General features: G+C 46.0%; 2 protein-coding genes across 4 annotated transcripts in view; both read right to left on the minus strand.

The window, feature by feature from the left end:
- LOC126534649 (BPTI/Kunitz domain-containing protein-like) overlaps positions 1–2,258 on the minus strand; it is a 50,627-nt gene extending 48,369 nt beyond the window's left edge. The window contains exon 1 of the mRNA XM_072289093.1: positions 2,183–2,258. The gene's annotated coding sequence lies outside the window, so the exon portion shown is untranslated. The remainder of the gene's footprint in view (positions 1–2,182) is intronic.
- Positions 2,259–10,166: 7,908 nt separating this feature from the next.
- The window catches only part of LOC129380201 (BPTI/Kunitz domain-containing protein-like), a 100,252-nt gene continuing 96,506 nt past the window's right edge, over positions 10,167–13,912 (minus strand). For all 3 annotated transcript variants that reach the window (XR_011895799.1, XM_072289294.1, XM_072289293.1), the window contains one exon: positions 10,167–10,273. Coding sequence is in view for 2 of the 3 variants with exons in the window: in XM_072289294.1 (XP_072145395.1) it covers positions 10,252–10,273 (22 nt within the window). In the remaining variant the exon portion in view is untranslated. The remainder of the gene's footprint in view (positions 10,274–13,912) is intronic.

The following is a 13,912-nucleotide window of genomic DNA, read 5'->3' on the forward strand; positions in this document are numbered from 1 at the left end:
GCCCACTGGATAAGACACTCAGCCTCTAAGCGTGGGATCGTAGGTTCGAAAGTCACTACCGGCAAGGCTTATTCATTCGATTTCAACTTTTTTTCCATTATGTTCTTTATAGCGATTACCGAGGCTAAGGTAGAACGCGGAAAAGGAATGCGCACATAACGCAGGCTTCTGAGATGACAGCGAGAGTGACGTGATGTCGCGGCGGTGTCTTGTGCTCTCAGGCAAGACATGGCATGCCAGTGCAGCAGCTGGTGTTCCCCATTCGCCTGCTCAGCTTTGTCGAGGCATGCACATGACGTGGTATCGCAGCCAATGGGAATTTCGGTGCCGTTTCGCAGGTGCAGAGGCCGGCTTTTTCGCTCAGTTAGCCATTTTATTCTTCTGCATCAAATATATTCTCCGAAAGCTTACTGCACTTCTGAGAAGGTCATTTATTCGCTCAGCACTGAGCTCAGGCAAAATACAACTGCCGGACATCGTTCTGACACTTGGGCAGCACCACTGCTTGCAGTCGACGCTGACACCGGCGCCATATTTCCCAGTAAAATTCCTTCTATAACATTGGATTATTTCGCTCATCCTGAAGACATCTTAGTTGAAATCAAGAAAAAGAAATGGGCATGGGCAGGACATGTAATGAGGAGGGAAGATAACCGATGGTCATTAAGGGTTACGGACTGGATTCCGAGGGAAGGGAAGCGTAGCAGGGGGCGACAGAAAGTTAGGTGGGCAGATGAGATTAGGAAGTTTGGAGGGTCAACATGGCCACAATTAGTACATGACCGGGGTAGTTGGAGAAGTATGGGAGAGGCCTTTGCCCTGCAGTGGGCGTAATCAGGCTGATGATGATGAAGACTAACGCACATTGTGGTTCAACATGCGCGTGGAAAAGTTGTGGTTCAACATCCGCGTGCGCGAAATGTTTACTGACATATTTTGACAAGTTGGCCCTTAATGTTGTTTGCCACTATGCTCTCTTATGTTCGGTGTAGTAATATTGCCAAAGTGATGTTTTCTGTAAGTTAACGAAAAGTTGAGAATATGCAGTACTGATCATTAACGTTAAGCTCACACAAATCTGATGGTTGTTTTGGATGTGAGTGTGCGGAATCAGCTGCACTGTCTCTCAGTGTTGTTCTTCGGTGTTCTGAATGTTCAGTGAACAATTGCAATAACTATACTGTCCAGGCCTAGAGACCGAGTCAGATGTATGCTGCGAACCTCCAATTATTACCAAGTTTATCAGCTTGAAGTGTTTAGCAAAACGATTAATGTGCTAGAGGATGGACGTTCATCGTTGTGCTGTACCCTGTTTTGACATTGGAGGAAGGAAAGGATGCAAGACGAACACAACAGGTGGTAATCTACACTTCGTCATTGCGTCTCATATTCTTCGTTTATTCAATTAATTCGTTCTTTGGTTTCACTCTTAAACCTTTCAAGTGACATATTTGCCCAGCTTTTTAGTGAGTCGGAATCTTTTGAAACCTTATATTGAGCATCCTCTCCAGGACATACGCTATATATACATTCAGGCAGCAATTCGCTCTACCGAACGACTAAGACTTGGTAAAGCGCATGCATCGCCAATCAGGCGCCGCCAGCGCGTTCTGTAACCAGCATTCTGTAACCTTGCTCAGCCTCAAGAACCCCCCCCCCCCCCCCCCCCCCCCCGAAGAAACAAGTTGCGATGTTGTGGCTACGAATGCCTCCTTGGCACAACTCTCCACGTATCGCTTATTGTATGACGTGGAAGATTCCAACTAGAATTCCAAGCTTCGTTCAGTACGCCAGTCACCTACGTGTATGCAATCACGGAGGCCACTGCGTAGTTGCAAAGACCACATTTATTATCGCCGCCCATATAAGTGTTAATTTTGGCATACGAATTCATATTCCATGCCTTGTTCAAATTTGTACGGCGGCCTTTTCCAAGGACATATGCGTTCACCTAACGCGTTGGTGGAAGAGCTAATCCTTTGTAGGGTGTAACATAAGACCACCGCATACGAACAGGCTCAGATCAACAGCATCTATGCCTACCCGGCCCACCATTTACATCGACACTATGGTTAACAGAGGCTTTTGCGCTGAGTTCCGAAAAATGTCACGTTTTTAGTTAAACTAGAACTTCGTAGCTCGTCGTCCTTGTGTCATGATATCGCCCGCCACAGTTACTTACCCAGCCAAAATGGATGAAGCAAGCGCTGCTAAGAAATCTGATGACGAGGACCTACGCTTTGTCTTCCCACAGAACTGGAGAAACAACAGTCATGAAGGTTAATACGCAGATTGTATTTTCCGAGCACTGCGCAGCACGTTATTCAAAACGTTGCTTAAAGCAGCGGTTTAAGAAGCTGCTGCGCATTGTTCTGTCTAGTTTATAAACGCATGCATACGTCGTTGCATAGTGTATAATGAAAGCGTGCAGCTAGAACATTTTACCTACTCAATGAGTACCTCCGACTATTGTCTCTTTGGTCGGATATCTAGTCTGACAGGGAAGTTGTCTAGGAGTAACAGGAAGCGTTGAAACAGCATTTGTAATGCCTAACTGCTCTTTCAATGACACCCCGCGTATTCCTCGAAACAGAGCGTAACTGACACGTAGAAGTATGAGGGAGAGTTTCTAAACCTCAAAAGAATGAGTTTCTTTTTCAGTGAAAAAAAAAAGCATGTAAACAATGGCGAGTGCAAGCATCTAAAATGTGCGTACGATGGCGTACGTTAGGGAAAAGAAGAAAAAAAAAGGAGAAGACGCTGATTCATGTGGCCATTCTTCAAACTGGTCATGTGTGCTTTACTGAATAGGTTGTTTTTCCGTTGCAGTAAAGGACATCTGTGGAATAAATAATGGCCATTGTCCTTTCACCGACGGCCACATACAGGGTGTCCCTGCTAAATTTAGTCAGAGTTTAAAAATATGCCGAAGCACTCTGAGACGACGTGATGAAATGCATGTTGCTGACTATTATAGAGAGTAAGTCACACTATTTTCTTTATTATCTGCATCTGTGTTGCAAAAGACGCTGATTCATGTGGCCATTCTTCAAGCTGGTCTTGAGTGCTTTATTGAATAGGTTGTTTTTCCCTTGCAGGAAAGGACATCCGTGGAATGAACAATGGCCATTGGCCGCTGACGGCCACATACAGGGTACCCCAGCTAAATTTAGCCAGAGTTTAAAAATATGCCGAAGTACTATGAGCCGACGCGACGAAGTGCATGTTGCTGACTATTGTACGGATTCACCCTGTATTTTTGTATTCTGTTTAATTGCATATATATTCAAGATTAACTAACCAACTTAGAAAGAAACAAAGTTCGCCAAAATACTCCTATGAGAAAGTTGTAGAGGGGTTACTAAACGTACCATTAAACATTTTCTAACTTTCTATCTATTAGGCATTAGTATTTTCCCGCTTACTGCGGATGCCCGCGAAATACGAAAAAATGACACGTGACATGTCCGCTTGGGCGCCATGATTGCAGTGTTTCCAAACGCTCCGCGTACAAACGAACACAACATTTAGCCGGGTGTGCTGCCGATGCGCGTGCTTATCGCTGTCAAGAACCCCCGCGAGGTAAGCGCATCGGTGGCTCAAATCGCATGGCCAACACCTGCGTCACTGCGCTGTCCTCCTCTAAACGGCAGCAGACACTCCTAGATGCTATGTTTGTTTGTACGCGGACAGTTTGAGGAGCGCTGCGATGACGGCGCGCAAACGGGTATGTCAGGTGGTATTCTTTTATTTCGTGGGCATCTGCAATAAGCGGAAAAACACTAGTAGCTAATGGATACAAAGTTAGAAATTGTTTAATCGGACGTTTTCAAAGCGCTCTACAACTTTTTTATTGAACATTTTTGCCTAACTTCGTTGCTTCAGAATTTCGTTAAATAATCTTGACGAATTATGCAATAAACTACGGTGACTGATGGTTGGTAGGACATGAATGGAGCTTCTTGCGGAGAAGACGAGGACGAAGAAGAGGCTGAGACACAGGAGCGCAGTGTCTCAGCCTCTTCGTTTTTTACCCCTGCACTTCGTGCCTCTTGCCAACGTGTTAGGAAAACAATGAGACATTGCAGCTCGAGCTTATCTTGCCGAAAGTACATCTTGGCCTAGCACGCTTTATGTTTATTTTTTAACATAAATGAAATCGGTGAACGCAGACAATATACCATGAAACACGTCAAGCAGAACTGTACGCAATAGAAGTACGAGGGTAGCCCAGCATAAATTTCGTTGTCTGAAGCTTTGTTCTCCCTGCTTTGAGCGAACACCATGAGCAAACTCAATTTCAGCTTTCAATTTAACTGAACAGATGGCTATCTGTGTTTCTTTATGTCGTAAACTTGGTGACTGACAGCATTCACTTCACCTGACCAGTACGGAAATGCTGGCATGTACTGTTTCATTCACCATTACAATAAACGATGCAAGCTTATTTGTTGGTAGTGCTTTTTTGTTTGCCACTTGAGGCCTGTCGGTCACTTGGCGACATACTAAAGATACATTTTGTCATGTTAGCGCACCATACACACGAATACCGCCTCGAAAGCGGTAACAAAGCGTCCAAAACTTTCGAGCGAGCAGCGTGACGCGCCCCACAAGCCGCTACCGTAGCGACCATATTGCTCACTACGTAATAAGGATGATGGCGGTTTTGATTTTGCCAGCACCATCTTTCGGTCGCATACATTAGTTCACGACGCCACCGCTAGTCTTATTTCCGTTGCACTGTGGAAGGTACAGTTCATCCTCTGTCAGTTCACATAGGTGTTCAGTGGTATGCCCACGATGAGTTACTTCATATACACCGTGTATTCCATCATGCCCAGCTTAAAATTCATGAGGGCAAATGCTGGAATTTTCAACAGGGAAACTCTTTCTAACACTCTCTAAACCGCTTATTGTTCACTCTTCCGTCCCAAACTAGAATATGCATGTATTGTGTGGGATTCTTTCACCAAAAAAGAACACTGATGCCTTGGAAATGATACAGTGCCAAGCGGTAAGATAATTTTTTTTTTCAACTAGCGTTCAACTGACTCTTCAACTACCCTAATGCTAACACGGAACATTCAAGCATTGTAATTACGGCGGGAAATTCCCTCAAATTCCGTTTCATGTTGAAAAACAACCATTTCTCTCTTAGCCTACACCCTTGTTTAAAGTAACTTGTAGCACGCCCTACAACGCATCGACATGCTAAATATTTAACGCCTTAAATCACAAGAACAAACCTTTTTAAGTATTTCTTCTTTCCCCGAACCATATCAGACTGGAACAATTTGCCAATAGCCCATCTATTGAGAATTGATGCCATGGACAATAAGGATGTTAAATGCATTTTGCTCTTTCTTTGTGTTTATTTTATACAATATACTAAGTAAATATACGACTAAATACTGTATTTCTTTAATATCGCTGAGTACATGCATTGCTGGTCTTTCTCATAAGCTTGATTTGCTTACATCGCGCTGTGTTTTGCATCTTGTTGAATTGTATCCTGCATTGAATTGTTGCCGTGTCTTGTACATTTGCCTTCGTAATTATCTATCCTTCATTTTTTGTATGCAAGCGAAGGCCCTCCTGCTTGGGCCCTTACCGAGGTGTGCAGTATGTCATAAATAAATAAATAAATAAATAAATAAATAAATAAATAAATAAATAAATAAATAAATAAATTTTGGCCTATCTTGTGCCTATCAATTTTTTAGCAATTAGACAAAGAAGGTGGTGCTTCCTTTGAATGTATTCGAGACGATGGTGGGGTGTGTGTGTGGAAAATAATCATTTACATGTGGGTTGGCTGACCGCGATTATTACATGAGTACCCCAAGGTAGCTGTGTGAAATCACCGTGGAGATCACAGTGCTGGTTATTGTATATATTAAAGTGATCTGAGGACGTCTCCGATAAAAAGTTCTAAGTTTAATAGTATTAGGACTCATTAACCTCTGTTAAGCCATTCCAAAAAAAAAAGACACTGTATGAAATTTTTTGTCGCTGAACATACAAGGTTGCTATCGCTTCCAAATTGTGTAAGTGCATCTTTCTCGGACATATTCCATTTCGCCTTGGTACCACCGCCTCACGCATTAACCTTTACATTTTGAAACAGGCTGTGATGTTGTAAAGGTCGCGGAACAAAAACAAACACCATTCGTACAGAGACATTCATCAAAGCTTTACGACAAACCCATTGGCAAAAGTTGTCATCTGTGGTAAAGATAAAAGCGGCAGCCCACCGTTAGAGTCCCAGCTTTTTCTCAAGGGCGGGATTACCAAACGAGTCGAGGGGTAATCCCTACCTTGACATGATGCTGTCGCTTTTCCGCTGGCTCGCCGGGCGCGTTACTTGTGTACATTCCTGGTGCATTTGTATCTAAAAGCTGCAGCAGCGAAAGCTTTCGCACTCACTTCAGCGGCCGCGCGGAAAGCACGGGCTGTCAGTCCGCTTTCAGTACGCACGCTGTGAAACAAGAAACGTATTTAAGAGAAAGGAGCTCCTATACAACTCGTAGCGAGAAATTGGTCTGCATATCTAGCCCTATTACCTCGATATGTTGATGAACCACACACTGCGGCCAATGTTGCCTGTTATGTCGAAAAGTATGGTTTGTGCAGTGTCAGTAGTCTGTACGTGCAATCAGGAAATTGACCCCTGGAACTGTACTTCATAATACTCGTAAGGTGAACCTCAATTAATTTCAATTTCTTATCTGCTCGCTGGTGCAAATATGCTGTCCGGATCATAACACAGTGTAAGTTTGGAAGAATTCATATGAATATTGTCCTCCAACAGGTGTTCCTCTTAGTCATGCAAATTATTTTCTTATTACACATATGGCTAAAACATAACTAAGTCGATTTGTAAAATATTTCAAAGTTAAGCTGGCTTAAAAGTACCGTAGGCACTTGGGAATATAACATTATACAAGTATTTGTTCGCATAAGTTTCCTGGCTGCCACGCATGAAATGAAAATCTCACATATATTGCCTTGCTTTTTCTGTTCGCAGCACACTTGATGCATGGCATCTACGAAACAATGCACCATTTTTGTTTATTTTAAAGCATGACTCCTGAAATAAATAAGCAGTTAACTTTCAGTGATAGCCTCCAAGTGTGCTTTAAGTTTCAAAAGCTGGTTCATTGCGTTGTCGTTTCGGTAACGAAGACGAGAGACTTTTACGCGTAGGCAAAGAAAGCTGCGATACGCGGTGACTGATTAGTCAACTAGGAAGGGAAAGGATAGTGCATTATAAGTGTAGCTGAGCACATAAACCAAAGTTCGATTCGACTTCTTACGAAATTGCTATAGGCTGAGCATGTGTCGTTAATGTTATTATGAACCCTAAATACTTACACTAACCTACAGCCTCTATCGCAGGATCGTTAATTACATTGAAGAAGCTCAAGTATACCGTTACATGGGCGTGATTTTACATTAAGCATCATCGTTATCAGCCTATACGTTGTCCACTGCAGGAAGAAGGCCTTTCTCAGCGATTTTCAATAACCCCGGTGCTGCGCTATCTGATTCCAAGTTGCCCCTGCAAATTTACTAATTTCAACGCCCCACCATATCTCCTGCCGTCCTCGACTGTGCTTTCCGTCTCTTCGCACCAATTTTATAAACTCTAATGGTCCACCGGTGATCTGCTTTAGTTAAATGGCCTGCCCAGCTTCATTTTTTTCTCTTAAAGTCATCTAGAATATCGGTTATTCCCGTTTGCTCTCTGATCCACAGCATTCTCTTCTCGTTTCCTAGCGTAACACCTCACATCTTTGTTAGATCGCTCTTTTCGCGGTCCTCAACTTGTTGTAGAGCTCCTGTGTTATAGGCAGGGGTTTCCCCAGGAATCGAATAAAGGGAGGTTATCTCAATCGTTGGGGGTGAGGAAGGGGAGGCGGGAGGCTAGATGAACTGTACAAACTGTTTCTGTTTTAGTCCATAGGTAAAAAGTAGACGTCTGTCACCCAAATGCTCATCCCTGTGACGTATGTGTCTCTTTTTCTCTATATACACCTGGGATGTGGTGTTTTCTATTTAATTAAAAAAAACACTTATTCTTTAGAAATTAACTTTTACCGAAAAAGGTTAGTATTCAGTTGTTAAATGTCTGACCATTTTCCAGTGTATAAGGACATTTTCAAACTTGTTGCCAGCGCCAATGACGAGATTTAAATTTTTGAAACAATGTTTAGGGAGTACACGAATTATGCAGAACTTATAAAGCGGGCACAGGAAATAGGACCGCTACAGGAAAAGATTTTAGCGAGAGAACTGCGGCTGCCTGTTCAGAAAAGCTGAGACGCGGCCACGTAAGCTAAGTGTAAAGACAGGTAAACATCAAATACCGGAAGTTTTCTGGGACGTCTTTCGGTGGGTTTAGCCTGTGGTGCCACCTGTACGGATTTTTTCTTAGAAGGGTCTATATTGGGGGGGGGGGGGGGTAGCACCACGGCTGCATGCTGTTTTTTTAATTTAGTTTCTTTATAAAATTTGCTTTAGGTTGTATCACTTGTTTCCAATATTAATTAGTATTGATTGTATTTAAAAACACTCTCCATATATAGTTTCGTGCGCCGAACCACATCCCTTCCTTTTTTTTGTTTTCACCTCACGCCCACTGCAGCTAAAGTTTGTTATGAGGCTTCATATTTTCAGAGAAATCTCGTCCTCGGTTGGAAGTAAAGCCCCTTAGATTAAAGTACGCAGGTGCCCATTTTCTGTGTCGCTTTAGATGGTAACGTGGTATTACACTCCTCCTTTTATTGGCGCTTGACCAAACTGCCCGGGCGTTTAATACAAGAATTGACATGAGTAAAATTTAGAGCTTCAAGGGGGGGGGGGGGGCAGAAAAACTAGGGGGGGGTCTACAAACTCCCTAGGGGGTGTGTAGGGAAATCACTGGTTAATGGGATTCTGAACCACCCAACAGGCACGGTCAAAAAACACAGGACATTCTGCGCATAGCGTACGCTGCTGTGAGCATCTCAGTCTAATTTTACCGTCGTGGGCGGCGCGTGGAGCTCGCAAGAAGAGGCTGAATTCACCTACTCTCAAACGCTCTCTTTACAACAGAAGCGGGCTCCCCGCTCTTTTCTGGAGGCTTTATTTCGTAATGCAGCAGATTCCCATTAGTGGCTGCTATTGGCCAATAGATGACATCAATCAAGAAGGGCGTTCGCATCAGTGCGCTTCTTCCTACTGTTCATCATACCTTGCTGGTGAAGCAGCGCACTGACTGACACGGACACAGAGAAGACACACAAGATGACACTCGCTGCTTGTTCCAACATATAAATGGGCTCGTTGTAATGGAAATGAAGTTCAGTAATGTGAAAAGTTGGGCTAGTTGGTGATTGATAATCATACCTTGCTGGTGAAGCAGCGGCACTGACACGGACACAGAGAGTGTGGTCTTGTGTGTCTTCTCTGTGTCCGCGTCAGTGCGCTGCTTCACCAGCAAGGTATGATGATCAATCACCAACTGGCCCAACTTTCCACTTTACTGAACTTTCTACTGTTACTGTGTGCATTTATTGACGACGCTTAATAAACTGACTGAAGTCAGCGAAAGTTTGCTTTCGAATTCCGACAACAGTTAGGCACTTCCGGAACAAGCCGACTATTGTCTGTTCACGTTCGGCCGCGGCGGCCCGCATAGGAATTCAACATTTGCCTTCTTGCTTGTTGGTGTGATAGCCGCCGGGTGCCACTAATTTTCTTATATAATAATAATAATAATAATAATAATAATAATAATAATAATAATAATAATAATAATAATAATAATAATAATAATAATATAGTAATAATTTATATACAATTATATAAAGTTGCAGCTTCAAGGATTGACATGGTGTTCATTGTGTCCTACATGTAGAGCTAGTTGTACATTGATTTGAATCTTCTGGCATGTGTTCGGGGGTGGTTATGAAAAGACCACTAAAGATGAGACTATTCAAGGGCGTTCCGTGATATGCGTTAACGGTGGCTGTTATCGTCGGAATAAGAAGGCCAGTGTTGTGTAGACATAAGAAAATAGAATACTAGTGTTCCAGGTAACAGTAAGGAAGTTCTCACATCCACGCCCAGGTAAACAGTTGTGAAAATGTCCGCACAGATAAGTTTTGTAAAACAATGCTGAATACACCGGCTGTACGTATATTATTAGAGAGCACTTGAACGACTTGGTTCAGGTAAGGCAGTTGAAGAAAACCTCTGCTGTGGCTCCTATTCTCCAAAGGGAAATCCTCTGTAAGAAAGTGAAAGAATTAACCCTTAGACAGTATTCAATAGATTGTTCTACTTATGAAGCAAGAGTAAAAACCTGTGGAAGTAGTTTGCTGTGTTTTCACACGACGTGAATTTCTTCAAACACTTGTGTCACTTTTCTAGCCAATAGTAATAATTTCTTCCACAGACAGACAATGAACTTTTAATGAGGTCCTGAGGGACTAGCCGGTGGAGACCCGTTGGGGCCCCCGGCTCGCCGCTGGCTGCTCCCATGTCGGAATCGGGAGGCCAAGCCTCTCCGCTCTTTCACGGGCCCTCTGGACGGCCATGGACTGGAGCTTGAGTTGCGTGCTAGATATGGCCTCGTCCCAGTCCCGTTCGCTGGTGAGGGACGTATCCCGTAATGCAGGACACTGCCAGAGCATATGAGGTAGAGTGCTAACCTCCCCACAATCCGGGCACTGTGGGTCAATTTCTGGATAAATCCTGCTTAAGAAACCTCGCGAGGGATATGACCTCGTCTGAAGCATCCTAAGCGTGATCGATTGTGATCTGCATAGATTTGGGTGTGGAGGCGGGAAGCGCCTGCGTTCCTCTTTATAATGGGAGACGATCTCGTGAAAGGTTAATAAGGGGTCGCTGTGGCCGAGCTCCTCCGGATCCAATGTAGCCCCATCGCCGTCGCGGCGCGTTAATTCTCGCGCACGGCGGTGAGCAATTTCATTGGGGTTCGGGCGGTCCGGCAGCACGTTGTCGCCCATGTGAGCTGGGAACCATATAATATAATGCACGGGGTCACAATTAGTTCTGGACTTGTTTTTCAGAATCGCCTCCACCTGTCTCGAAACCATTCCCGAAGCGAAAGCCCTGACGGCCGCGCGTGAGTCAGTGTAGATATACGGCCTTTTTGAATCCTGCATCGCCAGCGCCACCGCCACCTGTTCTGCCACGTCGGCCGTCACAGCGCCTACCGAGGCCGCAGATAGGAGCTCGCCCTTTTCGCTGACCGCCGTGACCGTGAATTTACCGGAGCGCCCATACTGAGCTGCGTCCACGAAGGCTTCCATGCCGACCGTTTTCTTCAATATCGCCCTGGCACGAGCTGCTCGCCTGCCCGCATTGTGTTGCGGGTGAACGTTTCTAGGGAAGGGGCTGACGACGTAGGTCCCTCTGGAGTTCTCGTCCAGCTGAACCACCTCGCTGTGACTGTAACGTGGCTGCAAGCCCGCAGCCTCCAAGAGGCGCCTACCGGCACTGGAGCCCGAAAGCCTCGTGATCTGCGCCGCTCGTTGCGCCCCTATGAGTTCGAGGTTCGTGTTATGAACGCCGAGCTGCATTAGCCTGTCCGTGCTCGCCGTGATCGGAATACCCAGTACCTTCTTGACGCTTTTCCGCATCAACGTGTCAAGCTTGTCCCTTTCAGTCTTTGTCCACTGCAGGGCCGAGACCACATAGTTGATGTGGCTCATAAGAAAAGCGTGATGCACCCTAAGTAGGTTGTCCTCGCCTAGGCCCCCCTTCTTATTGGAGACTCTCATGATTAATCTGAGAATATTCTCGGTTTTGGTGGTCAGTTGCGCAATGGTTTTGGCATTACAGCCCCTGGCATCGAGCAACAATCCTAGAACTCTAACCGAATTTACCCTGGGGATCTTCTGGCCGTCACGCGTGTATACATCTATGGGGATTTGCTCGAGCGGCACGAGCCCCCGAACCCCCTGCCTTGCTGGTCTGTATAACATGAGCTCTGACTTCGTCGGGGAGAGTTGGAGACCCGTGCCCTCCAGGAAGGACTGGGTCACGTCCAAGGCCTCCTGGAGCGCCTGTTCCACGGCCGCCTCCGAGCCTCCCGGACACCAGATCGTAATGTCGTCGGCGTACAGCGCGTGTCCCACGTTTGGCACGGCGGCCAGCCGCTTCGAGAGTCCGTGCACTGCAATGTTAAATAGGAGGGGGAGATCACCGCCCCTTGTGGCGTGCCTCTGTTTCCTAGCGGGAATGCTTCTGATTTGGTCTGCCCCACCTTGACGACCGCCGTCCTGCCCCTCAGGAAGGACTCCACAAACGCGAAAAATCTACCTCCCAAGTTCAATGCCGAAATCTCACTTAAGATGAAGTCGTGCGACACGGTGTCGAAGGCTTTGGACAAGTCTAGTGTAAGAATGCCCTTGACGTCTCTAGTCCTGTTATCAATAACCTGTCTTTTTAGCAGTAGCATGACGTCCTGCGTGGAAAGAGATGGTCTAAACCCTACCATATTGTACGAGAACAACCCCTCTCGCTCTATGTGTTTTGAGATCCTGTTATGAATAACGTGCTCGGCAACCTTACCTAAACATGACGTTAGCGAAATGGGCCGGAGGTTGTCCAGGCTTGGGGGCTTTCCAGGCTTAGGAATCAGTACCACCGTCGCCTGCTTCCACGAGTCCGGAACACTACCTTCCTCCCATACCTTGTTGATTTCCTTTGTAATGGTGCTAATGGACCGGTCGTCCAGGTTCCTCAAAACCCGATTGGTTATGCCATCCGGCCCAGGGGCCGACCTACCATTGAGATTGTAGAGCACCTCCCTGATATCTGCCTCAGAAAACGGATCATCGAGCTTTGGGGCGTCCTCCCCCACGTATTGAGGGCATTCCCGTAGTTCATCCTTTCCTACCGGAAGATACTTCCTTGCCAGGTCTCGGAGAAGGGACGTATCGGAATGACCTTCCTGCTTTTGCTTATGCACAAGTCTATCTACGGAGAGTCTCTGATTACCCTTGGTCTGTTTATCATCGAGCAGGTGCTTAAGAAGGTTCCATTTTCCCCCCGTGCGCATTCGCCCGTCTGCTGCCGAGCAGGCTTCGTTCCATTGTTGCCTGTTGAGCTCGAGACAGTGTGCCTCTATGCTGCGATTAAGCTCTGCGATCTTCTTTCTCAGCCTGCGGTTTAGCCTTTGCGTTTTCCACCTCTCCAGCACAGACCTCTTGGCCTCCAGGAGATGCGCCAGGCGCGCGTCCATCCTGGGGGTCCTAAGGTCCGTGGATATTTCCTTGGTGGCCCTTTCAACGTCTATCTTGACCTGCGCGAGTAGATCCTCCAGTGCACCGTACTCCGACTCATCTTCGTCCCGTATCTTTCGGAAGAGATCCCAATCAACGTACTTAAATATCCTAAGCGGGGCCGCTCTGATTCTGATTGATAACGCCACAATGTGATGGTCGCTCCCTAAATTTTCTTGCAAGTTAGTCCAGGCTGCGTCAGTGTTTCTAACAAAAGCCAGATCTGGCATCGTGTCCTTCGAGACCGAGGTGCCTATCCTCGTGGGAAAGCGGGGGTCCGCCACTAGGGTCAACGCGCAGTCTTCTGCCGTGCTCACTAAGTTCACTCCCTTCGCCGTTTGTCTATTATAACCCCAGGCCATGTGCGGGGCATTGAAGTCCCCCGCCACTATCAGAGGGCTGTCACCCGCTATGGCGACTGCCCTGCCTAGGAGTCCGCGAAAACTCTGCCTCTGATCTGTCGGAGGGCTGTACACATTGACGACGAATATGCTCTGTTTGATCCTGCCACTAGGGATTATCTCAACCAGCTGCGCCTCCAATCTAGTGCTAGCATCAGCTCTGCCTATTGTGATATCGTGCTCCTGGAAGGAAATTGCCTTCTTAACCATAGT

Source organism: Dermacentor andersoni, chromosome 7, assembly GCF_023375885.2.
Source record: "Dermacentor andersoni chromosome 7, qqDerAnde1_hic_scaffold, whole genome shotgun sequence".
Taxonomy (NCBI): domain Eukaryota; kingdom Metazoa; phylum Arthropoda; class Arachnida; order Ixodida; family Ixodidae; genus Dermacentor; species Dermacentor andersoni.